General features: G+C 48.3%; 3 protein-coding genes across 5 annotated transcripts in view; 1 reads left to right on the top strand and 2 right to left on the bottom strand.

Moving 5' to 3' along the window:
* Positions 1-6,079: 6,079 nt before the first annotated feature.
* Positions 6,080-14,560, bottom strand: ZNF597 (zinc finger protein 597). Of its 2 annotated transcripts, XM_042921758.1 has the most exons (4): positions 14,400-14,560; positions 14,116-14,212; positions 13,222-13,348; positions 6,080-11,154 (listed from the first exon to the last, which is right to left on the bottom strand). In XM_042921758.1, the coding sequence occupies exons 1-4, from the start codon at positions 14,558-14,560 to the stop codon at positions 10,073-10,075; spliced, it is 1,467 nt and encodes a 488-aa protein (XP_042777692.1). In that variant the 3' UTR covers positions 6,080-10,072. The 2 variants fall into 2 exon arrangements, with proteins under 2 accessions (XP_042777692.1, XP_042777691.1); XM_042921757.1 differs by lacking the exon at positions 14,116-14,212 and having other exon boundaries at positions 14,400-14,443.
* A 2,617-nt stretch (positions 14,561-17,177) lies between these two features.
* The window catches only part of LOC122209470 (translation initiation factor IF-2-like), an 11,842-nt gene continuing 1,384 nt past the window's right edge, over positions 17,178-27,635 (bottom strand). The window contains exons 2-4 of the mRNA XM_042921338.1: positions 27,324-27,465; positions 21,390-22,056; positions 17,178-17,519 (exon numbers count right to left, since the gene is read on the bottom strand). Of these exons, the coding sequence (XP_042777272.1) occupies positions 17,491-17,519; positions 21,390-22,056; positions 27,324-27,465 (838 nt within the window). The 3' untranslated portion in view covers positions 17,178-17,490. The remainder of the gene's footprint in view (positions 17,520-21,389; positions 22,057-27,323; positions 27,466-27,635) is intronic.
* The window catches only part of NAA60 (N-alpha-acetyltransferase 60, NatF catalytic subunit), a 25,580-nt gene continuing 19,583 nt past the window's right edge, over positions 21,639-27,635 (top strand). For both annotated transcript variants that reach the window (XM_042923082.1, XM_042923081.1), the window contains exon 1: positions 21,639-21,724. The gene's annotated coding sequence lies outside the window, so the exon portion shown is untranslated. The remainder of the gene's footprint in view (positions 21,725-27,635) is intronic.

Raw genomic sequence — 27,635 nt, 5'->3', positions numbered from 1 at the left:
AGAGCACGCCCCTGTATGCTCACTTCCGAGGCATATACGGCACCAGGCAGATACTTCCCTGGGAAAGGGGTTCTGTTCTAGAAGAGGGCACAAGAGTGCCGTCCGATCCAGGATGTGGAGGAATCAGAGGTCACGATGACAGCGGAATGAGATACCTGCCCTCAGGAAGAAATCGGAGCTGAGAAGGAAGTTCTCTGACAGAGAAGTTTGCTCCTCCAGTAAGGGACCTCGTGAGGCAGGCGGAGGGGATGGGGTGTCTAGTTCTGTCCCAGAGGACTACTCACCCTGAGTGGGCTGAGGTGCTGAGTGGGAAGTGCCCCTCCCGAGGCCGATGTGTACCTGCTCCCCTTTTCATCTGGATTTTCCACTCAGGGCCAGACTCTACCCCCACGCCCCAGCGAGAACCCTCCCACGCTGTTCTGTGAAACTGTGGGACCTCTGTTCCCTTTGCAACAGGTGAGTTCTGTGGAAAGAAATAGCCCCTAAACCAGGACACCCATCTTTCTATGGTTTATTTATCTTCTTGGGAACTGCATTCTTATATTAACATCCAGCTTATTTGGTTTTCACTTTGATTTACAGTGTTGAGCAAATTCTAACCCACACAGATTATTGCAAATGCTAAGAGTTTTAACAGTTCATCTTACAAGATACTCTACTATTTTGCACAGAAAAGACAAAAGCAGCTTTGCCATCCGGTCTGCACATAAATAAGCTGGTCACATAAATCATTTTCATGTCTCTGATATGTTATTTTCTGTACTACATTTAAACATCTATTACAGCTTTAAAATACATATTTCAACTTTTTTTACTACGAAGGTTATTTTTTACATTGCGATACAATTCAAATACTATAAAATTCATCCTTTTAAAGTATATACAGCTCAGTGGTTTTTAGGGCATTCACCACGTTGCGACATCCTTTTAAAGTAGATACAGTTCCATTGGTTTTTAGTGTGTTCACAGATACCTTTCTGAGAGACACACAAGTTCCTTTTTCACGAGGAGTTAGCTGATCACACAGCTAGCAACGCTGCTGCAGCACAACTTGACCAGGAGACGGCTCGGGACCACGGAAAAGGCACTGAGTCAAGAGCCTGAAGACCCTGGTTCCATTTCCAGTGTTCAGCTAGCCAGTTACTGAGCTCTAACAGGCCTACACCTCAGTTTCCTTGTGAGAAAATCAGGTGCTTAGACAAAATGCTCTCTAGTTTTCAGTTCTCCTCCGAGCTGTCCTTGTATACCTGGCAAGTGTGGTTCTGGCAAAGTAAAGGTGACCCCCCCAGAACTCAATGTTGCAGATTCTTGTTGGAAGCCTTGGACAGGACCTCCGGGGGGAAGAGGAAGCAGAGGGGTAACATCTGTTCAGGGTACCCCCCGCCCCCACCAAGGAGAGGAGCTTATCAGCCATCACACGAGAGACTCTCTAGGCTTCTTCTGGCCCTTCCCACCCAGCATCCTGGCTTCCTAGGCTCTCTCTGCAAATCCTCCATCAGGATTGCCACCCCTTGTCACCCTCTGGGTGCTCATGCTGAACCTAATGTGGGTCTCTTGGACAGGACAGTTACGAGCACTCCAGTAGCTTAAGGATCCGCTCCTTGGGAGGCATCTCTGGCCTTAGCGACTGATGGCACAATCCCCAACGATGACCAAGAGCCTCCCTGGCCCAGCCACCTCCTCGTGGCAGAGTTTCAGGACCAACAGTGACAACAGTGTTTGGGGACCAAGATCATGGGTCTGCAGGTGAGATTCCCACCCCCACGTGGCATCTTTTATCAGGAGGCTTTCTAGTTCTAGGGGACGGGGAGGTCCAGGGCACTCAAGTTTGCAGCCATCTCATGGCTCCAGGGACAGTCTCATACCAGGTGGGACTGGACCTGGAAACGTCACACCTTGTCTCTGCAGGGTGTGGTCAGGCATCTGGGTTCTCCAGTTTCTGGCTGTGTTTCTCTGGAGCAGGAAAAGCTTGCTATACAGGGAGTCAGCCGACCTATCAGAGGCCTGCCTGAGGTTCTCCATTAGAGACAGCAGCCCACCGCCCTATGCCCTTTCCAGAGGTTTCCAACCCCTAAACTCCCACGTCACTGTTGAGCTCTCAGAAGTGTCCTCCCTCAGTTTCCTGGCCTGGTGAAATCCCTCTCGTAGCTTGACACACCTCTTCTCTGAAGCGTTTACCACAGCTGCGCTGTCACACTTGTGATTAACCTATCTCCCTAGAAAGTTTAGAAAAACTGTAGATGCGAGAGGAGGCAAGACATCTTCTCTCCACAAAGCTGCTGGCCACCCAGTCTCCCAACCCAGAAACTTCCAAGTCCTCTCTGCCTCTCTGCTCTCACCCCACGAAATCGTTACTTTTGCCTCCTGAATCTGTCTGGAGGCCACCCCGTCTTCCTCGTTTCCAGGACCCCTGCCTACTCCAGGCCCTGCCCTCTCACACCACTGCACCCCCCTGTCCTAATCTGCACCCACAAAGCAGGTCACGCCGAGCCCCGCCCCGTCCCTCCGTCCTCACCACTGCACCGGGGGCCCTTCGCCGCGGTGGCGCAGAAGACGGAGCGGGGAGCCGGGAGCGGTGTTTTCTCTGCGGGGCCAGGGATTTGCCTGGCGTAAGGGGTGTTTCCCCAGCGCCCCCTAGGACGCCCGGGCAGGCTCCTTTTGCCGAGCGACCCCGGTCGACACTTCCCAGCCGGACCCAGCTGCCACTGGCAACCTCGGCATAAGTGGGCGAGAATGGGGGGGGGGGGGGGGCACCCCGACAGGACATACGTCCTCTGTTCCCGGGGCCGGCCGCCGCGGAGCCCTCTGGGAAATGTAGTTCCAGACGGCTCCGCCTCTAGCGCACGACGGGAGGCGTAACGCGCGTGCTTGCGTGGGACCGTTAGCCTCAAACTGAAGGACTGTCCTGGAGGCTCATTCACTCTTGTGACAAATCCTTATTGAATGCCTTCTACACGCCAGGCATCACGAGGTGCTGGAAGTACTGTTGTGAACCCAGACCATCTGCGGTCTTAGAAAGCCCAGTGTATTGGTGGAAACGGACATGAATCAAGTAATTGCACCAACAAATGTAAAACTGCAACTATAACTACTTAGAAAAACAAAACAAAACTGAGCAGGAATCGCGTGATGGGAAGTGACTGGGGAAGGCTCTACCTGAGAGAGGAAGGTCAGGTTCTCCCAGCTTTCTCCTGCTGTCATTTGATGGCAGTGATTCCTTAGATACCTCAAACATCTCCCTTAACCGTTACACACGTTTAAGTGTACTTTAAGGTAGACTTCATGATTATTCTCTGGCCCTTCGAGGAGATTGAGAATCTTTTTCTGAATTTTGCACCAATCATAGGTAGCTGGGCTTTAACAGCACACCTTCCAACCTTCCACAACGAGCCTGAGAATTCCTTCCTGTCTCCTCCTACTTCATAACACACCCTGCAATCCGGCCCTGTTTTCTGCATGCGGAAAATGTACATAACAATGGTGAAATAATCTAGGAAAAGTGCCTAGCATCGGAGGACCAGGCACAGAACGAGTCTTTGGTTAGTGTTGGCCGTTTTCATCACTACTCCAATTGCCTGTCTACTCTGACTTGCCTGTTATTTTTGACCCCAGCCCGCAGCCTCTCTTCTTCCTACAGTATCCTGGTATCCTTTGGAGTCACCTCTTCTCTCCCACTTTGGACACGGGATACTGGTGGGGCTGACCCCAACCACAGCTCCAGGACAGTGCATGAGAACCAGGCCTGGCCAGTGTGCTCCATCCTCCCAGCCACAGTGGTTGGTCCAGGGATGGGCTCACGAGCCAGTTCAGTCAAGTGAAACTTAACTTCTAAGAGGAATGTGGAACTGCTGGCCAAGTTCCTTTTTGTTCCAGGGTTGTCAGGGTGACAGCAGTTCCCCTTCTGGTAATTTCCTGGGCAGCCTAGCCTGCAAGTGTAGGACCATTCTGCCTGCCAACTTGGGTGCTTACTCCTCCCCAACTCAGGGGCTCTTCCAGGATGGGAACGGTACAGGAAATGAAATGTTATCGGCCGGATCCCTCTGTGCCTGTGATCTGAGCTATTTTAATCACTAATGCTTTAGTCCCGAAAGGTTCAAGGCGGTAGGACACAGACCCAGCTCTTTCGTGTCTCCCTCTCTGTTTGTGCCGAACACAATTCTATTTGAAATTCAAACCACATTTACCTCACTTCCTTCAAATGTGGCTCGTAGCAGTTGTGCATCTTTGCTGAATTATTCTTGCCAGGCAATAGAACATCTTTAACATTTTATCCTGAGAACTGGCTTAGTCAAGCTTTTTGCTAAATTCCTTACAGCTTTTCTCGGCCACTGTTAAACCTCCTGCCTACTTGAACTGACAACACCACTGCCTATTCCCTTTCTTCCAGTCAGTCTTGTAGCTGTATCCAACAGTGTAAAAGTAACAGAGCCACAGAAATGTCCTTCTTTAGGCACAATTTTAAGCACTTGCCACGTGTCTGGTCCCTGCGCCCACAGACATTAAAACATCCGTTTTATAATTACTATTCAATTTGGTAATGGTAGGTAGGGATGGGGGGGGTGGTTACTGCTAAAAGAAAAAGTGTGTTAACAATTCTTAAGTAAAGAGCTTGGTGTATTTGAACTGAAAGTGCAGTTGGAGGGAGAGAGAGAGAATAAAGAAAGTGGCTGGAGTTGGCAGGGCAGTAATGGTTAGGAAGGTTGCATTGACTATTTTGGATGTTACCCTAAGGACGACGAGAAGCCAGTGGAAGATGTCAAGTCGGATGGTGACATGATCGGAGGTGTTGGCTGTGCTGGCAGAGACCGAGTGATGTGAGAGGTCGGAGGGCTGTTTCCGTCGACCTCAGCCAGTAGTTAAAGGTGGAGCCAGTGGAAACACAGAGAATCAGTCAGGTCTGAGAAACATTTCTGAGGTAGAATCCCCAGAACTTGATGATGGAATGCGCGAGTGGAGAAAGGGAGTGTGTTGGTAGCGTGAGCAATTGTGTGTGTGTGGCGCCACATACTGGAGGCAAACAGATCAAGGACTAAAAAGCGTGAGTTCGGGGTAGGGCATGTGCTTTGATGTGTCGGGGACATCCAAAGGAAGATGTCTCACAGACACTTGAATATAGGGATCTGGAGCGCAGGGAGAGAAGAAATCTGGGCCACACATAAAGCGACGTCTTCGCAGTCATAGGAGTGGCGAAGCTCGCTTGGCGGCGGGGGGACCCTGCAGTCAGGTGAGCCCAGGATACTCTAAAGAAGCACGTTAGAATTCGGCTGCGGGACACACAGAAAGCAGACGGAGACTGGCGCCGGGTCTAGCGAGAAGCACAAAGCGTCCCTTTCTACAAGCCAAAGGCACGCGAGCAAGGCGTGCCCGCAGCTTCGCGCTGTCAAAGCAGGGCTCGGGCCGGGGAGGTAGCGCGGGCTCCTCCCGCCCTCGGGGCGGTCGGTGCCTAGAGTCGCGGGGCAGAGAATCGTTCGGTCCCAGTCACACCCGTGGCGCGGAGGGCAAGACCTGAGGGACCCGTAGCAAACTCTCCCGGGCCGCGGCCCAATTTCTGCGAAGATCACCCCGCGGTGAGTCCCGGGGGTGGGTCAGGAGCCCCGCCAGGACAGCCGCCGCACGACCGCCACAATTCGCGCCACGGCCGCCCCGGGAGCGCGCAGCCGCGCCACCCGAAGAGGGCACCGGAAGTGAGCGCGCGACTTCCTGTTCCCAGCCCGGCGGGCCGCTCTAGCGCGTCTCATCTCGTTGGCATTCCCGCCGGCCTGCGCTCCTTGACCGCGGAGAGGCCCTGGGAGCGGAACCGCGCGAGGGCGGCTCTTACCCCCGGCGCTGGGCGGGCAGCACGAGGGCACTCCCCAGGTTGCGCGGTCGGAGGTGCCGGACTCCGGACCGCCGCGGCGGGAGGGGACATCGAAGTCCAGGGCGGTCCTACGGTTCGCGCTGGAATTTTCCTTTGCGATTTTTACCTCCATTATTACGTGGCTCGAAGTCACTCGTTCACACTCCAAACCACAATCCCGCCAGTTTTCAAAATTCGCTGCCATGTAAAACCACTGCAGTGTAAAAGAAAAAGTTCACTTCATTGCATCATCAAGAACAGCATTTATTAGATGCCAAATCGCGTGTCAGATAGACAATCACAGCCTAGTGACAGCGTGCATTCTGGAGCTAAGAGTGATGAGAATATACCAAAATCTGTAAAATCAAAACATTAGACAGTACAAGTGCATACAACAAACATACTTCTGAGGTATTCAGAGGAACTAGAGATTGCAGCATTTTTTCAGGGTTATACAAATGTACATATATGTTATAGTACCTCCAACCCCCCACTCCCCCCACCCCCACCCCCGAGAGTGTTCATGAAGGAGGGATGTTGAAAACTAAAAGACAAAAAACCTGTAGTCAGATGGGCAGTGAAAAGATGGGTAGTGATCATCCTGATATTAGTTCTCTCAGTCTACAAAACGAAAACAGATGAGTAGGCATACTTCAAATAAGACCATTTAGTTACTTTTACTTTTTAAACAGATGGCCAAAGCAAAAACACTTTACTACTGAAATCCTATAAAGACAACAAAATAGACTATTTAGATAAACTATAATCTACTTCGTACACATGTGCAGTACTGGCAGATTAAGCAAAATCTGGGGTATTAGACCCTATAACACGCTGCAGTCATCAGAACAATGCCACGTAATTACATGAAATCTCAGAAGTCAAAGACTCAAAACACCATTTACTGTGAAATGTAACTTGTTTTTAGTTGTAACTCCCTTTATACTGGGTTAGTCATTTTCTGTGTTAAATGGGGAGGTGTGAATAGCCTATCAACTACTGTAACGAAGCTCTAAACAGAACTATTTTGAGTCCAACTCCTTTGGGATTAACAACTAAATTCCACCACTTCTTTAGTTATAAAATATAAACTGGACCTCTGAATTCTACTGGAATAATGCTGTCTGTAGCAATGATGGTTGTTAATGTGCCATGATATTCAGGCGATCACGTTAAAGACATGTTTGATAGACATTTTTTTTATCCATCAACAGAAATCAAATTTGTTCAAAAGTCAGTTTCTTCGTACGAAGTTCTCACCCTGCATAGTATGTCAACATCCATGCCGCAAAAGGTAGTGAACCAACCACTCCTAACGATGAACTCCTGCATATATTATTTTATCCAGTGTTTGTTAATACTAACATAGTTGGCTAATGTCTCTGACTTAATGACAAACTGCGAAATCTATCTCCATCAGTTGAGACTGTAAACGGAAGGGTAAAAAAGCCATCATCGTAAAAACAGCATGGATTTCATTGGTGAACTCACCCTTCCTTCCAACTCCTTGGGCTCAGAGCAGCGTGAATTACATCCAGCAAGTGTGTTTACGTGCAAATGCACAATAAGGCAACAATTGAAAATATGCCTCTTTCACAGTAACTGACACTCAAACTGGTTTTTCTTTTTTTTTTTTTTTTTTTTTCCTACATACTGGTCGTTAGCAATGGTTACTACACCACAAAGGCATTTTAATTACACTTCTGTGTGTGTTAATGTCTTTATAAAAATGCTATTTTTCTTATCAATTATGGAGGCTTGACATAATCTTACAAAGTCTAGAGAATAAACAAAAATGTAAAACCTGAAATTAATGGTGAAGGAAGCCTCATCTGGAAAGGGGACTTCCCACAGTGAGGTGCAGAACAGCACTTACAGCATAAAGGCTCACCCTCCCCCATACTGTCTTAGGAGCAAAGGAAAGGACGACAGCTTCCATGTCTTATGTCAGCCCCATTCTGCACAAGCGCCTTCTAAGATAGCCTTCCCTACTTCTTTCTGCAGCAACTCTGCAAGCAGGGGCTCCTTTCCCAGTTTCATTCCCCACCCCGCAACCCTGTTCATTCGGCTGAAACAGGAGAGCCCCTAATACGTGATAATGCTCCCACCAAAGGCGGAAGCAGGGGAGCTGGCAGATATTACTTTCTGGTGTTTAGCAAAGTACATCCCAAAGTTGGCTGATAAGAAATCCAACTAGAGACCATCTTTCTACACAATTCTAAGCTCCCCAGAGACTTGCTGAAGAAAAACCTGCAGATAACTTCACTTTTTAATTTAAGATCCGAAAGCCCCAGCGGACTGGTGTCTCTATTGAGTGGAGACATCCAAAACAGAGAGTCAAACGTGACCCTGACATTCAGATCACAGGGTCTCAACTGTGGAGCTGCAAACAAGAAACAAGACCGACAAAAAGGGAGTTAGGAGTGAGCTGGGTTGGGGTCTCCATTTCCCTTACTCCCCAGGAATACTTTCTTGCCTCTGCACAGTGTTAAGAGCTTAGAGCAGCAGCCTCCATCATTTTGTATATTCAGTTCTCAACCTGCTGTCCTGTAGAAAAACCACATCTTCCAAGTACTACTTGCCTCAAGAGGCGTACTATTGCTCACGCGGTTTCCCAGTGACAACCCCATTTTAGTCAATGCCATACTTCTATAGTGTTTAAGTAGAGTAAGACCATTCTCACATCCTGATCAAAAGGCCATTTAAAAACAGCTTTGCTGATAGGTACACAGTTTTTCTTTAAAGCGAAATCGTGTATGAATGTATCTTTACAAGATTCCCTGATTCTTGAACATGAATGACCAACCCATTTAAGAATATCTTGCTCCAATATTTATATGTTAACGGCAGTATCTAAAGACTTACGTGGTGTCAGGTAGTTTGGTGAAACTCTTAAGCGTTCTCTGTACGTATTTTTCTTTGGAGATGAAGAGGACATTTTGTTTTTTAAACCAAAACCCAACTAAAACCATAAGGACTGTACTCTGTAGAGTCTGCAGTCTCTGATCTGATCACAGGAATGGGAATTTGAACCGGAAGTCTTGGGGAATCTTTCTTTTGCTTTATAACCATACATGTAAGTCAGGCTTGGGATAGAGCACAGGGCAGTGGAGGGGTTCTAGGATGCATGTGCACAGGGTAGCCTCCATGATGACCGCTCTCATCCACCCAGCTCAGCCTCCCCGGTGGCTTGCGGCCCCAACACAAAGCCAACACACAACAATACTGAAGAATGCACAACCTTTACCGTCAGAGGGACCCAAGGTTAAGTGCCGGCTTCAGTACATTGCTATTTTCGTCTTGGGCAACGTACTGACTTTGACTTTACCCTCTGTGGGCTTCAGTTTCCTCATTTATGAAACAAGGATAGCCCTTTCTCTGTCAGATTTATCCTGAAGATTAAATTAGATCATATACCAGGTTCACTAAACACCAGTTACTATTACTCATAGAAAGGCAGGTAATGTGCTTTGGTAGAGACTTAGAGGTAAATCCTTTCAGAGAGAAGCAAGTAACTTTCACTCAAGGCCAGGCACCAGAAAGGGCTACAGTCAGACTGTCAAAACTCCTTGCAAATGAGTCAGAAAGGCCAGTGGCATCAGATCTCAGAATGGGAACTCCAAAGATACTAATCGGCATCATAACACCAACCTGTCCACCTATTTGGGAACTTTCCACACCAGAAATACAAGCTTCCAAACCACTTCAGAAACTAGCACGTGAAATATCAGCTCTCAGAACAAATGTTACATTCAGAGAGTTATAGTCAAAAAAAGCATAACACAGAGATGCGTTACTTTCCTAGACACGAGATCTGCAGAACTGGCAAAAAATAAAACAAAATTCTTCTCCTTCCAGAAGTGAACTTACAAACCATGTAACAAAATTAAAACAACTCCAGCAAAACTTTCAGTTTAATGAAAACTGAATTAAAAAAAAGTTCTGTATCATTATCTGGCTCATCCAAATGGTACCTGAACAGCGAGTGAGTTACTGAATCCTGGCTTCATTCACTGGCTGTGACAATGATTATGCTTCCTCGGTTATAAAGTAGAAATCACAGTGCCCAAAGCAAGGTTGGGGTGCAGGGCACGGAATGCGTGTCACGCGTCTGGCATATAAAGGACAACTCCTCCCTGGTTTTGAGTACAGATACGGAAAAGCAGAGTAGGAATGCAAACTGGCTATATTTACATGGTGGTTTTCTTATGGGTTTGCTGATGAATAACGAGATGTCTATTCAACCTGAAACTTTTTCCCACACGTGGTACGTTTAAAAGGCTCCTCTCCTGTGTGGCTCTTCTGTTGGCATGCGAGCTCTGAGTCCAAAATAGAGCTCTTTGTACATGTTTTACATTTATGGGGCTTTTCCCCTCTGTGAATGCTCTGATGGGAAATAAGCTCAGAGACACGGAGGAAGGTCACTGCGCACTCGGGACATTTTAAGGGTTTGAATTTTGAGAACAAAAGCAAATTTTCTCTGCAGTCGCCGCAGTGTTCAGCGTCGTCCTCACAGTCGTCCTCGTGGCCCTGCTCGGGGAGGACAGAGTGTGAGGGCTGTCCAAAGCACTTCACACACTGAGTGCACGGGTACCGGGTGGCTGACGTGTGCGTTTCCTCACGCGAAGCAAGATTTGTCTTCTGACCGAAACCTTTACAACAGTCGGTACATTCATAGGCTTTTTTGGCAGCGTGGGTTTTCTGATGCTGTGCCAACCCTGGGGGCCACAAAGAACCTCTCCCACAGATGCCACATGTGTGGGGCGTCTCCTTTATGTGGCTATTCATGTGCCGAGACAGATGTGAGTGCTGGCGGAAGCTGCTGCCGCACTCAGCACACTTACAAGGCTTCTCGCCAGCGTGGCTTCTCCTGTGTGTCCTCAGGTCAGCTCTGTGATTGAAAACCTTCCCACAGTCACCACGTTTATACTTCTTCTCTCCTGAATGAGTTCTCTGATGCAAAACAAGGTATGAATTATCACTGAAGCTTTGGTCACATTCAGGACACTTATACAAATTTTTGGCTTCTTCCCCAGAAAATTCAAGAATTTCAGAAAGTGCTGTAGTTTCTAGACATTGAGGTGGGTCTATTAATGGAGTATGGTTTTTGATGGTAACTAATAGGCTTTTGAACCTTTTCTTGCAAGCAGGAGTTCCACCTGATACTTTTCTTTCAGGGTCTCCACCTCCGGTCTCAGAAGATTTTTCTGGGTAATAGACAAGGGGCACAGCAATGGAGGAGTTTTCTGGGGCCAGTTCCTCAACTCCCATAGAGTCTAGATTTAACTGCTGAGTAATCTCAGTCTTGCCTTTCCCTCCTGCAGATAAAAACAAAAGAAAGCAAAACATAGACAGCACCCTCAGGTGGTACTGGGAAAGAAGCTAGTTACACAGAGGACCGAGAAACTGTGGACGGCTTATCCTAGAACCCAGACACTGATGCACTGTACAAAATCAGGCCAGCAGGCTCTACTGGCTTCCCCACGGATCCGGTGGTAGGTGAGCCTGTGAGGGGTGGAAGGAGAAAAGAGCTGTAACTAAGTCAGGGTCCAGTGGGATAGGAACTAAGGGCACTCTTGGTACACACTGCCTACAGGGGGTTTCCAGTTAGTCTCCTATGTCTCCAGAACTTTTCATCATTTATGCAATCTCAAGTGACAGCTGAGCAACCACAACTGGAAGAGAGACTGGGGTTCATATTGAAGAGAGAAAAAGAGAGAGCAAGTAAGGATTGTTCTATCTAGCAGAGAAACACTGTGCTTATTACAAATAGTTTTATTGTCACTAGGAGAGTTCTTCAAAATTTCTTTACCTCTCCCCGAGGAAAGATCAATGTAGAGTGCCACGCATGCAGCAGCCAAATAAGAACCAGTCTCGCCCCTAGGATGGCTAACAGACCTTGGGCCTGCCAAAAAGCATTCCTTTTTAACATCTGTCCAAATATTCTTAATTTATAAAGCCAACATGTCAATGCAAAAAGAGTCTGTCCTTCTGGAGAAACAGCCCTATGATTGCCCCAGTGCACTGCCCAGAAAGGGTTTCTGGGTTGCAGTGCAGTGTAGGAATTCAAATGATACCCAATGGTTTTACTGACTCGAGGAGACCAAATTCAGGGATGCCGAGACGGCTAGGATTTGACAGCAAAATACTGGGGACGAGACAGGTGCCCAGGCAGAGCTCTGGGCATCTAGCTAGGGTCCCCTTAAGACTTTGGCTGAGTATTAGTCTTTAAGTGCATGTGAGAAAACTACCCCAGACTGGAAAAAGAATCATCAAAAAGGGACAGAACAAGCTTCAGAGTTCACACAATAGTTCAATAGTTCATGTTCCCCACCAGCCAAAGTGGAACACACAAGGCGTCGGGCCGTATCCTCAGAAAGACTGCGTGAGCAGCAGGTCAGATCAGCCCTAGACTAAAGGCTGCTCTGAATACACCCCAACAAAGCAAAAAGCAAGCCCTGAAAGGATCACACTGATCCCAAATAACTTAAATGCAAAGTCCAAAAATATTTTAAAAAGTACAACAAAAGCCAACATCCAACAACGTGAAACTGACAATGTCCAGCATCCAATCAAAAATTATTAGACAGGTAAACAAGCAGAAAACTATGACCCACAAGTAGGAGCACAACCAATTAACAGAAACAGATCTAGAAATGACACAGATGGTAAAAATAGAAAGAATGTTAGAATACCTGTAACTCTGATATGATATAGTTCCAAAAGTCAATCCTAGTCAGAGACAAACACCACTCCGGCATGGGAACATTTCTGCATACAGCTCCCCTGAGGTGAAAAAGGCATAGCACCCCTTTAAGAGTAAATTAATTTTGGGGCGCCTGGGTGGCTCAGTCGGTTGGGCGGCCGACTTCGGCTCAGGTCATGATCTCGCGGTCCGTGGGTTCGAGCCCCGCATCGGGCTCTGTGCTGACCACTCGGAGCCTGGAGCCTGTTTTGGATTCTGTGTCTCCCTCTCTCTCTGACCCTCCCCCGTTCATGCTCTGTCTCTCTCTGTCTGAAAAATAAATAAACGTTAAAAAAAAAAGTAAATTAATTTTGAATCTTTAACAAATGATAGTAACCTACACTCATGAGGTTTTGCAAGTAAAACTGTAAACTGACTATAACAAATATTTGGGAAGATTAGTAGGTACTGCCAGGTTTCGTGCAAAACCATAGTCACTGTATTAGATTGGATTTTTTGTCTTAAGAAATCATCTCATCCTTTGAAAACCGCAAAGTTCTGTCATGCAAGTTCTTATCATATCCACATAGATCACCCAGAGATAGGTCCCACTGCCCCCTACCAACATGTCAACGAGACATGAGATCCTGCTCCTAGAACTGACCAAAGTTCCAAAATGCAGGAAAAATAACTGCCTTACCCATCAAGGCCATCTCCTCGAAACCCTCCTGTGTAGTGTCTCTGCTGAGGGACCTCTGGACAGAGTGCTGACACACACACTCCTCTTGAGAAAAAAACACAGCCAGATCCTCAAACAGCATCGGTCCCTGAAACAACATTAGAGCCCATCTCAGGACAAAAGGCCCTAAGGCCACCCCCTCACTCAGTGTAGGCGGGGAAGAGCTAGAAACATCAGACCAAGGAAGAAATGGGCTTGGTGTCAAAGGTTCCTGAGTGCTGAGGATGATGTATAAATGGGTTCTGGGGGGGGGGGGTGGCGAGGAGGGGAAGAGTGGTGTAAATCGCAAAGGAGTGAAGATAGACATAATTTTTGAGGCAGTGGTATAAGGACCAAGACGGTGAACTGTGAGGAGTCCTAGAAGAGATTTCTTCTCCTTGCTAGTCTCTCTCCTTACACATGACACTCACTGCTAAGCTCTCTTTAGAATCACATCCAGGCCTTGTCCTCCTTCGTTCAGTTTACCAGTGTTCTAAACCAATAGAGCCTCGATGTGATTAAGAATCACCTGGGGTTTTGTTTGTTGTGTTTGTTTGTTTGTTTTTGTATTTATTCAAAAGGTGTGGGGTGACCCTAGAAATCTGCAGTTGGAGCAACATTCCAGAAAGACACTTTGAGATACTCATAGCCTTCACCAGTGGGCCCTGCTCCCGGTTGGTGGTTCAGAAAGGTTTTGAGGAGCCATTTCTCCCAAGCGCCTGGTCTAGGAACAAAGACAGCTTGGTCAAAGGGCTTTTGGGGGATGAGGCGCCCTCCCACAGAAAGGGGCGTTCCTAACCCTCTTCCAAAGAAGGGCAGGTAGAGGCTGGAAAATATCGAGAGGAACGGGGACCCCGAGAAGGGACCTAGTCTTACCTGGGCCCCGGTTGTCGGGAGCGTGGACTCCATCTCGGGGTGGGGGTGGGGGAGGGGAATGCCTTCCTCAAGTCGACACACTGACTTCGGGACAGATCTGGGAGGAGAGAGAATAACCCCCCGAGGGGCCAATTGGCTGCACTCCCAGGGCTCCCTCGCTTTTCCAACCCCTTTAAAACCTGAGCCGACCGCTCTTCGTGGCTCAGCCTCGGAGGGGCCGATCCCGGGCCGGCCAGGTGCCACCTACCGCTGTGAGACTAACGATCCTAGAAAATCTCCCGTACCCGGAGAGAAGGAGCCGAGGCCGACGCCCCACTGACTCTCCAGACCTAGAGCCCGAGGCACTGCTAGATTCCCACGCTCCTTTACGTGGGAGCTGCCGGGAAAGCCTCCGGAAACGGCACGCCCCCTTGCGTTTTCGAAACCCTGCCCTGTGATTGGCCATCGCTGCCTCCGAAGGGGCAGTCCTTCTCGTGTGTTGACCAATCGAGCCCGCTAAGGGAGGACAGCTCTCTCACGGAGCGTGCTGGGAAATGTGGTTTTTCATCCATCTCTCGAAGCAAGTATTTCCGGATCCGCTTCCTGAGTCTCCGGGGTGAGCTCCTGCCCGCTTACCTGCAGGCAGGTAAGTGAATAGGTAGGGTGTGAAGAGATAGGGTGATCCCAGAGCGACGTAACGTTTCAGGGAATAAAGAAAGCAAGACCGGGAGACTCCAGAACCCGAAAGACTGTCGGCCGTGAAATGTGGGTTCGAGCGGCAAGTGTCCCCTGTGGATCCGAAACGTCGGTGCGGACGGGGTGAGGTGAGGGAGTGGCCAGGAGTGCACGTCCTAGCCTCGGCCTGTGCAATAAAGTCCGCTGGATCTGGGACGGACTGTGGGGCGGTGGAATGAAAAGGGGTGTCTTCTGCGTGGACAAAGTTCAGATCAGCTTCGGCCGGTTACTAGTCTCGCATGCGATGTTTTCTCGTGACCTGTGGCTGCAGCCCAGCTGAGCCAGATCAAGCTCAGCCACAGCGAAGCTCAAGCGGGAATAGAGCAATAGGCTTGCTTCGTGAGACACGTATACCTCCGAATACCTCACATTCGTCCGGCCCCATCGCCACATAGTTTACACTTGACGGACTGGGTGCCGTGGTGTAGGGATTTGGAATTTAAAATTGAGCTCCTTCCCACGCTTTGCCACTAATTGCTTGGGTTACCTTGGTTAATATACAACTTTGCTTTTCTCAGCTTCAAAGAGCTCCGGATGCTTCTCCTCAGAGAGTGGTTTCAAGTAAGTTGTCCGTTTACAAAGGTGTCGATATACAAAGGTGAAAAAACAATTGAGATAATAAGTAATAGAAAATTCTGGGTAAGTCTCAGTATGTTTTCTTATTCTGGTGCCAAGCATGTGCGTGTAGCTAAAGGGTTCCTCAAGAAATGGTTGCATGGTTACCGCAACAGTGTCATTGGAATTGACAAAATAAGTAGTGGGAATGGGAGGAATATCAGCTAGTATGGTTTCAGTTGCAAGTAGCAGAAAACCCAAGAAAACTATGTTCAAGAGTAGGGCAGGTAAAGGTTGGTTAATCCAGTTTCTCGGTGACACCAAGGTCCCAATGCTTCCATGTTTCTCCTCTGCCATTCTTAGCATGTTGGCGGAGGTGACAATGGAATCCACATAATACATGCAGATGTGCAGTGTACCAGGTACCTACCCATCCCAAACCAGTCATTCTCAAGAGCAAAAAGACTATAGCTACCGTAATTGATTTTGATCAACCGTGGCTCACCGCCTAGCACTGGTGGAAGGACCCACCTTCCCCTGGCCTTTGACCCTCACAAAATCATGGCTCCATCGGAAAAGAAAGAGAAAGCAGTAGAACAGAGGTCGAATAGATAACTAAGAGCGTCCGCCACAAATGACATCTGTGGACAGCAAAGAGCTAGGCCTTCTGGGAATGGGTTACAAAAGAGGTATCTGGGGATCCCGGGAGGAAGGAGAAAGGTTGCGAAAGCAGAGGTGGAAGAATGAGAAGGACAAACTCAGCGACTCGCCAGACGGAGTCAAGGCAGAGATGTGCAAGAACAGCTGACAGCCTGGTACGCGGAGGTCTAGACTCAAAGCACATTCATCATAGAATCATGGTAGTGCTCGAGCAGTCGTCTTTCCCCCCCTTCCTTTGGGCTTTTATTTAACGCTATTCTTATATCAGGGATATCTCATTCGGGGCTCACATTCTCTTGATTTTGATTTCTGGCCCTTTCACCAAGAATAAGAGGCTCTCCTGGCCCTTTCCTTTGAACTTTGGTCTCATTACAAAGATACAAGCACAGTTTCCAATGACCAGAAGTGAAACTGTGGAATTAACTCAATGAATAACCAGAGAGAGAGGGCTACCTCTGAAGTGGGAGAGGAAACAAAATCTTCCCTAGACCTTCTAACTACCAGAACTATGCAAGTAGATCAAGAAGGGAGCTTGAAAGCTTGCGGGGCAGCTCTGTGGCTCAGTGAGTTAAGTGTCGGACTCTTGATTTCAGCTCAGGTCATGATGTCACGGTTCATGGATTGAGCCCCGTGTTTGGCTCTGCACTGACAGTGCAGAGCCTGCTTGGGATTCTCTCTCTCCCTTTCTTTCTCTGCCCCTCCCTCACTCGTGAGCCTCCCACCCCCCGTTAAATAAATAAACATAAAAAAAATTTTTTTTTGGTAGAGCACAAGCAGGGTAGGGGCAGAGAGAGGGGGACAGAGGATCCGAAGCAGACTCTAAGCTGATGGCAGCAAGACCAATGTGGGGCTTAAACTCACGAACCATGAGATTATGACCTGAGCCGAAGTCAAAATGCTCAACCAACTGAGCCACCCAGGTGTCCCAATAAATAAACATTTTTTTGAAAATAGGGATACAGGGGCACCTGGGTGGCTCAGGCGGTTGAGTGTCCAATTTCAGCTCAGGTCATGATCTCACCATCTGTGAGTTCGAGTCCTGCGTCAGGCTTTGTGCCAATAGTGCAGAGCCTGGAGCCTGCTTCAGATTCCGTGTCTCCCTCTCTCTCTGCCCCTTTCCCGCTCGTGCTCTCTCTCTCCCAAAAATAAAATAAAAATAACAAATAAAATGAAAACAGGATACAAAACTATATGTAAGACAATGTCATTATTAAAAACATACCGAAGAGAGCAATAAGGACACGTGCACATTTTGAGTGTTCATCTTGGGTTGGTGAGCCAAGGGTAATTCTTTCCTCTTTATGCTCTTCTATATTTTTCTTATTCCAGTGGGTGTGCATTTCTTCCAAAATTAGCACGGCAGTTAAGGCAGGAGTCTGGAGTTGGGCGGTGTGGGCTGAAATTGCTCCCAACACCTTAACAGCCCTAACATCTTGGATTCCTTATTTAACCTCTCAAGGCCTCAGTTTCCATTGCTGCAAAATAGGAACAATGAGCATAACTACCTCATGTCATTATTAGGACGATTAAATGAGATACTATGCCATACAACACCTGAGCGTAATAGAAGTGCTCAGAAAGTATGAGCTTCATAATTGAAAAGGTTTTTTTTTTAAGTTTATGTATCTATTTTGAGAGAGACAGAGACCGCGCAAGTGGCGAGGGGCAGGGAGAGAGAGAATCCCAAGCGGGCTCTGTGCTGCCAGCACAGAGCACAACATGGGGCCCAAACTCATAAAACCACGAGATCATGACCTGAACTGAAACCAAGAGTAGGACGCTTGACCAACTGAGCCACCCAGGCGCCCCTGAAAAGGTTTTTAAATAAGACGACGATACATTGGTTCTTTAGCAATTAGATACGTTGTTGTAATCCACACAGAGCTTCCTGTAGTGATGTGTTTCCCGGGAGCTTGGAAGAAGGAGAATTAAGGCTGAACTTTGAGAATTACACTGAGAAAATGGAAATGAAATCACATTTCTGTACAAAAAAAAAAAAAAAGTAACCTCAAGCAAAGCCTGGAAAGTTAATCAAGTTCTGATTTAAGGGTCTGAAAAGGGATGTATTTACAGAGGGGTCTAGTCAGAGTGGAACCAAGTGGAAGAAGAGTCAGCAAGAGTCCGGCACCCTCTGGCATTGCTCAGACAAAGGAACGTTGAACGTGTGGGGCAAACATTCCTACACTAGACAAGGTCTCCCTTAAGACTCTGTTTCCGTTCCTTGTATACCCTGTTTACCAAGAACGTTCTGATTCGCAACGTAGCTTCCAGGAATACTAGAGAGGAATTGGTGTCTGGAGTGGGGATAGGAGTACTCCAGTGACCCTTAACCATAAACAGGGGGACCAGCATTTGGCTTCAGCCTCAGTCTTTGTGAATCCGAGCCGTAATCCCAGTCTTAGGGTACACCGATGATATAAATGGAGAATGAGACCCTGGCACTCAGAGTCAGAGAGAGGGAAACCTGCTTGTCACCATATCTCCTTCGGTTTGTGCTTCTGAGAATGTACCATGGGCATGGCACGCATACTTCTCAAACAAATGTTTTATGTCAGAAGATCGCCCATCCCCCTGTTAAACGAAAACCAAAATCACATGTTGGACACATTAGTGAAAATCAGATAAAGAGATATAAATGGTTAATAAAAATAGGAGAAAGTGATCACACTTACTAAGGAATACACATTAAAATGAGATCTTATCACTTAGATGCAGAGAGGTAAGGAATGATAATACCCCATGTTGGTGATGCTGTGTGGGACAGGAGCGTTCTCAGGCTTGGTGTCAGAATAAACCAGTAAAACTGTTCTGGCAGGAGTTTGTTTCCAAATTGAAATGTGGCCAATTAAAAATAAGTTTGGGGTGCCTGGGTGGCTCAATCAGTTAAGCGTCTGACTCTTGGTTTCAGCTCAGGTCACGATCTCAACAGTTTTGTGGGTTCAAGCGCCACTGTGAATGTGAAGCCTGCTTGGGATTCTCTGTCTCCTTCTTTCTCTCTGCCCCTTCCCCACTTGCACTGTCTCTGTCTCTCTCAAAATAAATACATAAACTTAAAAAAAATAATTTTAACCAATGTTCTAGGAATTTTTCCTAAAGAAATAAAATGGGGCACCTGAGTGGCTCAGTTAGTTGAGCATTTGATTCTTGATTTTGGCTCTGGTCATGATCCTAGGGTCACGGGATGGAGCCACATGTCGAGTTCTGCACTGAGCATGGAGTGGGTTTGGGATTCACTCTCTCTCTCTCTCTCTCCCTCTCTCCCTCTCTGCCCCTCTCTCTGGCTCATTCTCTCTCTCTCTCTCTCTCTCTGCCCCTCTCTCTGGCTCATTCTCTCTCTCTAAACAAAAAAAATAAAAGGAATAATCTGCAGTGTGTGCATGTTTCTGTACAAAGTTGTTAGTTGCAGTAGTAATATTGTTTATAACCTGAACGTGTGTGTATTGCTGGGGAAACCTGATCGCCGGCCTCTGCTATCCCCCTCCCCAACCCTAGTCCATTTGAGTAGCGAATAGGGCCCTACGTAGGTAGTATCACTCAGGATTGGTGTAAGAGAGTAGTACCCAACTTTGTTCCTCTATGGGCCAGATGACAGCCTGGGGACCAGAGGGGAGAGGTGAAAATTTAAATGCCTTGATTTCTGGAGAGACCTTGACCTTGGAGATTCATAGAACAATAAGTATGTATTACTTCCAAAATTAGCAGAGTGACGAAGCCAGGGCTCGGGGAGGGCAGAGCCAGCCCATGTAGATGGTACTTTGCTGCTCACTCTGGCCCAGAGAAGCCTGATTACCTCCTATCTCCAAGGCTGGAAAAGAGTTCTGGAGCAGAGGAAGCAGGAATTGAGGGTTTCCCTTCATGTACTCCCTGGAGTACTGCCTGTGCTTGGCAGCTTGGAATGTGGCTAATCTACAGGAGTAGCTGGCTCTCCTCAAGGGTAGTGCCTCTAGAAATCTCTCTGCTTGATCCATGGCCAGGGGGTGAAAAGAGCCACGCGGAAGCAAGAGAAAACAGTACACCCGAAGAGGCCTTGCAGCCCAAGGGAGGAGAACAGACTGGATTCTCAGACAGATAACCGCTCCTGGTGAAACAGAACTACAGGAGACAGATAACCACACTACCCAAATCACTGAGCCAGGAGAGAAGGGGCCGAGCTTAAGTCATTACACCAATTAGGGTCCGATTGGAGGGTGGAATGTTTTTGTTCAGAGGACAACTACCTTGCATAACCCTTGTAGCAATAGGTGGTATCCTTGTCCTGAGAATAAAAGAGATCCTGTGTTAGAAGCTTAGCACAGTGTTTGGCAAATAGTAAGCCTTAGGAAAATAGTTACTTTCTCATTTGTGTTTAGAGAGTGTTTTTAGGGGCTCCTGGGTTAAGCATCCAACTTTGGCACAGGTCGAGATCTCATGATCTCGTGGCTTGTGAGTTTGAGCCTGGCCTCAGGCTCTGTGCTGTCAGCTCAGAGCCTGGAGCCTCCTTCAGATTCTGTGTCTCTCTTTCTCTCTGCCTCTCCCCTGCTCGCGCTTTGTCTCAAAAATAAATAAACGTTAAAAAAAGGAAATATAAATAAGGTTGCTTTACATAAGTCAAGATTCTACCAGACACTACGCATATTATGTCGACACAGGGATTATTCCTTGTTGTTTTACATTGCATTGTTCTACTCTTGATCTATTTATACCAATTACCTTTAAAACTTTAGATACCTTTTGCTTTTCAAAATGTTAAAAGAATATGCTTTTAACTTTTTTCTAAGATAGTGTTACTTTTATTTAGACTTTTAATCTGTCATAACGTTTATTCATTTGGATATAAATTAAATTCTTTTACGGTGAATCATTTTAGCCTTTGGCTTTAAGCACATCCTTCTTATTTCATCCTTTGGCTCTGTGGACCATTTTTACTTGAAGGCAAGAATAAATACCTGACTTAAAATTACTGTAAGATTTTGCTCGGCACGGGTTCCCTAGGAACAGAACTTGAGTTCGATCTTGTGACACAGAGCCTCCAGTCCCTTGAGTGCGACCGACCCCTGACCATTGGCACGGCGACAGTTCTCAACAACAGCCTTTGTGAACAGACGGACTGGCTGCAGGCCGTGTCGCCCGGCAGGAAGCTGCTGCCCGCCGGCCGGGTCGTCACCCACGCTTCCCCGGCTCGACGCGGAAAAGCCCGAGCCCCAAGCCCAGCCGAGGGGAGCGTTAGCCCAGGACTGAAGGGCAGAGGGCAATCCTGGTCTCCGGAGCCCGGGTATGTGCGCGCGGGGTGCTCAGTCGGCCCTAAAAGGTCCGAGCCCGTGGGCTCCCACCCGCGTTCCACCATTCCAGCCAACTCAGAGGCGCACCGGTCGGAATCCGGCTCGTCTGCGCCTGCGCCGGCCGCCGGGCCTCACGGGAAGGCTGCCAGCTCCTAAGATGACGGCGGCGGCTTCGGGCAGCTGCAGCGTCGGGCGGAGGCGCCCCCACGTGGGGGCCGGTGGCCAATGGGCTTCCGGCCTGCGTCGCCGGCCGGGCGCGGGAGGCGGAAGTGCCGCGGGCCGCCGCCTCCGTCCGGGCTTGCGGCCCCTGCCGGTTACATAACTCGTTGCGGGCTTCGCGCGGCCTCACTTTTCGGCTGCCTGTGGCCCCAGGATGCGCTGAGTCCCACGACGGCGTCCGCTGCCGCCGGCTCCTGCCAGAGGTGAGGTCCCCCGGCTCGGGTCTGCGGTGGGAGCGCTGGGCCCGGCCGGGGGCTGGGGTCGTGAGGGAGGAAGGGGCAGCGCGCACCGGGCAGGCGGGCGGGGGAGTTGGGGAGCCGGCTGGGGGAGGTGGGGACGCGAGTCGGCTGTGGCGGGGCGTGGGACGGCCGGGGCGCGCGCGGCCCACACCGCTGGGTGCCCAGGCGTGTCCGCGGGGTGCCGAGGGGCCCGCGGGGCTCGCGCCGGCCCGGGGTAAAGAGGGCCTGTAGAGTGCCCGGCGCGCTTCCCCGCGTGCCCCCAGCACCCCTTCCCGGGGCGCCTCCGGGCCAGGGCCCTGGACGAGTTCGTGGGGGAAATTTGGGACCAGAGGGCAGACCCGCCGGGTCTCCCTCCTGGTGAAGGGCCTGGCCTTTTCACAGTTCGGCGGTTTGCCGCCGCCTGGCCTGCCCTACCTTCGCTTTGGTACTTGTTGCACGGATTGTAGTTTTTTGCTGACTTGTTTGCCCTCCTGTGAACTCTTGAAAGCCTGGGGCTCTGTCTTCCTCATCTCCCGACTCTTTCGTCCTCAGCCGTACCTTTTGTTTTTAAGACAAATCAATTTCTTTCGTTTCTGGTAGTTTACAGACCGGCACGCAGATCGTAGGACAGCCCCGACCTTCCCCGCCAGATCGGGCACTTCTCAAGGAAGGGTGGGGGTCTGTAGCCCCTGTGATGTGGCCCGGTGGGAAAATTGTGAGGGAGGCTGTGAGCCTTCTCTGGACCACTGACAGCACACACGTATCTGTGTGCCCCGCGGGTGACAGAGCCCAGGACCCGGAGTTACTCTGCAATAAACGTGGGCATTGGCGGCTTCATCGATCTGTTAAATTCTGCCAAGTCCTGAGCCATAAGATTTTGTTAGTCAGTGGTCCTGATGGAAGGATAGCAGCCCCACACAGTAGCTCCCTGTGTCCCCAGGTGGTGGTTAATTGGAGCCTCAGAACTGGAGAGAACATTGCTGGTTGCAGAAGTCTCACCAGAGGGCTGAAGGCAGAAAACTTCTAGTTAATGATTAACTGATCCAGGAAAGTTCTGTGACTCCGGGTCATCTACAGAAATACCACAATCCCTGTGGCATCTTGTGATGTAGAGATAAGTGTGAGAAGTTATTTGTTTGCCCCGTGAGGCATGAAGAAGGGGAGTTCTGAGCAACATTGAACTAAAAGGGGCTGGAGCAAAAACATATTCTCTCATGAAAGTCTCTGAATTGCTTTAAGTTTAGAAGAGAAGAGACTACACACTAGACGAAATTCACAGGTGGCGAAACTCAAGGGTCATCTTTCCAGATGGACAGATCAGTCATGGCAGTGCACATAGGTCTTCACTCACCTTGTTTAGGGATTTTGTTTAGAATCAGTGTGCAGATCGGCCCTTGAAAATGCAGCGTGCCTGAGCGGCCTCCTCGTCGGGCCATAGTTTGCTACAACTCCATCCCCCTGAGCTTCGAGACACCCTGGGATTCTATGTAGACTGTTAAAACTTGTACAAAACTAAGTCTAGGCGTGGTGTAGTGTTAACAGGCCAGAATAAAAAGTGTAGACATGTTTTGTTTTAAGTGTATTTATTTTTGAGAGAGAGCACATGAGCGGGGAGAGGGGCAGAAGGACAGAGGGACAGACAGAAAATCCCAAGCAGGCTTCACACTCAGTACGGAGCCTGACACAGAGTCTGATCCCACAACCCTGGGATCCTGACCTGAGCCGAAATCAAGAGTCGGATGTTCAACTGACTGAGCCACCCAGGCACTGCTAAAAAGTACTGACGCGTTTTTAAAAGGTCTGTTTGTAGCTTTTACCTCTTCTGGTTATAAGTTGTGGTGACTTTGTCACCTGTTTACGTCAACCAGACCCACTCGCAAACTTCAGATCTGACCTGAAGTTACTTAGCGACAGCGTGCCTTCGGCTGGGATGTAAAAAAATTCCTGGATGCTAGGAGATTTGAGAGATAAAAGATACCTACGAGGTGATGCTCTCACTGCTCCCTGGGGACTCGGCCCTGAGACTGCCTGAGCCTCAGTGTACCATTAGCAGCATTTTGGTTTCTGGCACCCTGAGGTGTGTTTAGAGGGACCCAGAACGCTGACGGTGCAGCCGCTGCTGGTGACACAGCTCAGAGTCCTCAGAGCTCTGCATTTAGGGTGGCACGTGCCTTTGCAGTGCTGAGATAGCCCAGAGGTCTCAGCTCTTGGTGACAGTTCTCCTACCTGGATAGAAAGCTGGCTGCCTCCGAGGCAGCGTCTTCTCTGAAGTGGTGGCTCCATGTTTACGTTTTACCTCCACTATCTTCCCTCGACATCTGTTTCTAGAAGGAATCCACAAAGCCCTCGAGATTTTTTGATGTCCATCCCTTGTTTGCAGAAAGGGAGCTTGGGCGATCGACTCTGTGTCAAGGCTGGTCTTGCTTACGTCCGTGCGCGTTGCTTTCAATCTGCAAAGTGATGCTGGACTTCTTTCTGGCTAAGCTTAAATGCTGATTTTTTTTCCCCCCAGCAAATGTCTGTAAGTGTCTTTGATAATGCCAGGATCGGGCCTCCTTCCCTAAATCTCATCCTTTATTAGCGTGACTTTTGATAGGAGCTGGCTGGCAGGCCAGTTCAGGATTAGCTGAAGCCCAGCTATCTCACACTGCTGATTAAAGAGAGACCCATGCATTGGGAACCCCAGCGAGCATACGGAAGTTAGCATTCTGGTGTGGACCTTAAGGCGTCTGCTCAGTGCTTGTGGAACGATAGGAAGGAAGTGTGAACACGGAGGCAGGGCTTTCTGCATGAAGTGGTTTGGGGTCCAAGTCAACCATCGAACCGGTGCCCGATGGAGCCTGCGTGCCGAAAAGGCTGGCCGGCATGCACAGTCACCCGAGGTGGCCACAGCACTGAGCTGAGATAGATGGTCGCGTAGAGAAGGAGTAACAGCGAGTGGGGGCCAGTTCCCTGGTTGCATCCTGTCAGCATCTCAGATTCCTCATGTCTTCACCTGAGACTGACTTCCAGCTCCGGCAGGGCCCATGTGGCCGGTGGGGGGGGGAGCCACCTGTGAATGCGACAGCGCAGAGACTTTTAAATGTCTCTTCAACTTGTAAGAATGATTACCCATTTTGCCCCAAAATGGACTCTTAGTGCCAGCTTTTAACCCCGTGGCCTCAGAATAGTGTGGCATTTTGTGTACTGATGCGAGAAATGAACCTTGTAAACACAGATTCACAGTTGTAGAGAAGCAGAGGAGGTGGTTGTGGAAGGGGACACAGTACAACGGTCTGAGGAAGTCTTTGTTCCCTCTGCTTCCACAGGAAGACCAGAGAAAAGTATTTTGTCATCTGCGACAAACCACGTTACACCGGTTCTATTTCTTGTCGAATAGTTACTGTTGTTAAAAATCAAATCCTGTCGCTCTTTTTTATTTCCTGAATTCCTGAAACGTGATCTATTTGGGCAGCAGCATATTGAAATTTGAGCCCATCTTGAAAAGAACCAAAAAGAAAGCAGTTTCATTATATAAAATAGCCTGTGGGTAATTGTCCTTTAGGTACTGGAAGGAAAGTTGGAAAATGTTAATGCAGCAGTATTTACATCTTTTCTGTTGTGTTCATGGGAGGGCTGTTGGATAGTTCTTTCAGACTTGTTTCTTTTTGGAGCCACTCCTGACTTTCTTTGAACTCTTCGGCAGGGCTTGCTGGTCAGAGAGCCCCTGCCGGTTCTATTCTTAGTTTCACATTACAGTGCTTGGTTTCTCCTCTGGCCTCCCATTTTTAACACCTTCGTTGATGTGTGTCTGCAGAAAAGCACACTGCTTGATAAATGGTCACGGCATAAATGTACCTGTGTACATAGGGCCCCAAAAGGCCCCTTGGTCCCTTATCAGCCAAGCCCTTTCCGTTGGGGGGAGGGGGAGAATCATTATCTTGTAGGAAACACCAGAAACCATGGGGTATATAGGGGATTCTTAGTTGTGCTTTACATGGCACGTGAATTTCTTTACTGTGAACGTGTGTTCTTAGTAAAACAAAAAGGTTTATAAGAGCATTTCCTTCCCTCAAGAAAAGGGGAATGTTTTTATTGTTTTATTTTCATTTTATTTTAAGTAAGCTCCATGCCCAACGTGGGATTCGAACTCATGACCCTGAGATCAAGAGCTGCACACTCTACTGACTGAGCCAGCCATTCAGTGCTCGGGGAATGTTTTTTTTTTTTTTTTTTTTTTTTTCTTTTTTTAACCTTTTTAAAAAATGGTCATCTAAAACTTATAATTTTTTAATTTGGATTTTATATAGCCACTAAAATTGTTTTTTAATAATTACAGGTGTACTTTTTAAAATATGTTTATAATTCTGTTTGGCATCCTCATCCACAACTACCTTCTCTGCTCCATTACAGCTTTGAGTGTGTGTTTAGAACATTTGTTCTTGGTATCGGTGCACAAAATGCCCTGCTATTTCGAGGGTCTAGGGTTTAAAAGTTGGCACTAAGAGATAGTATTTTGGAGCAAAATGGGTAACCATTCGCCTTATAATTTGAAGAGACACTGTAAAACTTCCCAGTTGTTGCTAATTAAAAAAAAGCCCATGAGATAATTTTAATAAAAGCATATTCATGATTTTCACATACCATCTGACAGTTGTTTTTTTTCTGAAAATAAAAATAGTTCAAGCTCATTAAAAAAAAAAAAAGCTCAAGTAATGCAGAAATGAGTGATGTGGAACACAGACGTCTGCCATAATTCCAGAGGCAAATGCTGACAGGAGGTCGAATTACTTTTAAAAAATGATAAGTTAACCTCATGATCAAGTGTTAACTTATACCAAATTTGACCCACTTTCATAATTAACGTCTCTTTGATTCTGGAGGATCCTAGACTCAAAGCCAGAGAAACGGAGATTAAAAACCCCCATGCAACAACAAAACCCAGCAGAGGTGGAAATGCTGAAGGAAGGCAGGGAGGCCTGGCTTGCTGGGGGCAGTGGGGAGGGGGGCGGGCAGGGTTACTGATACCTGACTCCCCCATTGGAGTACTTTTTCCTTTCAGAGTGAATAGCTACCACCTGGGTCTGTGTCACCACTGCCCCTGGCAGTGCTGAGAATTGAGAATTGCTGGTGGCCTGCGGGAGAACAAACACTCTTGGTTGGGTTTGAGCCCTAGACAGGGTCCAGTCTTGGGTGATAGTCAAGAATGCAGATTAGGGGGCGTCTGGGTGGCTCAGTCCATTAAGCATCTGACTCTTGATTTTGGCTCAGGTTACGATCTCAGTTTTGTAAGTTCAAGCCCCGTGTCAGGCTCTGCGCAGACAGCACTGAGCCTGCTTGCGATTCTTTTTCCCCTCTCTCTCTGCCCCCGCTCTCCCCCGCCCCCGCTCATGCTCTGTCTCTCTCAAAATCAGTGAACTTAAAAAAAAAAAAAAAAAAGAACGTAGATTAAATACATTCTTAAATACGTTACCCTTTGATTTTCCCTCTCCCCCCAAATGTGGTATTTACAGGTGTTTTTGTTGTTAAACCAAACTAGTTGACCACTCACTGGATCAGAACTGGGAATTACACTCTGGGTGCACCTTGTCAAGCGGCCTCTTACCGTGATCCCAGCTGAAAAAGCCTCGGGGCAAAAGCGCTCCTTTACCAGGCCATCCTTTGGCCTGCTGTATCCAGCCTTGAGCTCCGTCTTGGAGAACATACGAGCTGGCAGCAGAGGCTCATCTCCACGCTCATTTTCTGTTCTGGGAAGATGAAACACATCTGGAGCTTTCCCGTGAGGCGACCATGGGGTCTGCTCATGGCTCCACATCTCTGGCCCCCTGTTCCAGTGTCCCCTTTTCTCCCAGCTCATAGTCTTGTCTGATCTTCCTCTTCATCATTGTCTCACCCTAGATCTGGGCTTTTGTTCTCC

This window comes from Panthera leo, chromosome E3, assembly GCF_018350215.1.
Source record: "Panthera leo isolate Ple1 chromosome E3, P.leo_Ple1_pat1.1, whole genome shotgun sequence".
Classification (NCBI taxonomy): Eukaryota; Metazoa; Chordata; class Mammalia; order Carnivora; family Felidae; genus Panthera; species Panthera leo.
Note: the sequence above shows the minus strand (reverse complement) of the source record. Positions and strands in the feature narration are given on the sequence as shown.

Bases quoted from the DNA above. Each gene is read 5' to 3' on its own strand.
- ZNF597 (XM_042921758.1), bottom strand. From the start codon at position 14,560: ATGGCCAATCACAGGGCAGGGTTTCGAAAACGCAAGGGGGCGTGCCGT. The intron at 13,349-14,115 runs GTAAGACTAGGT...ATGTTGTTTCAG, and splicing joins TCCCGACAACCGGGGCCCAG to GGACCGATGCTGTTTGAGGA. The intron at 11,155-13,221 runs GTAAGGCAGTTA...TTTTATCTGCAG, and splicing joins CGAGGAGATGGCCTTGATGG to GAGGGAAAGGCAAGACTGAG.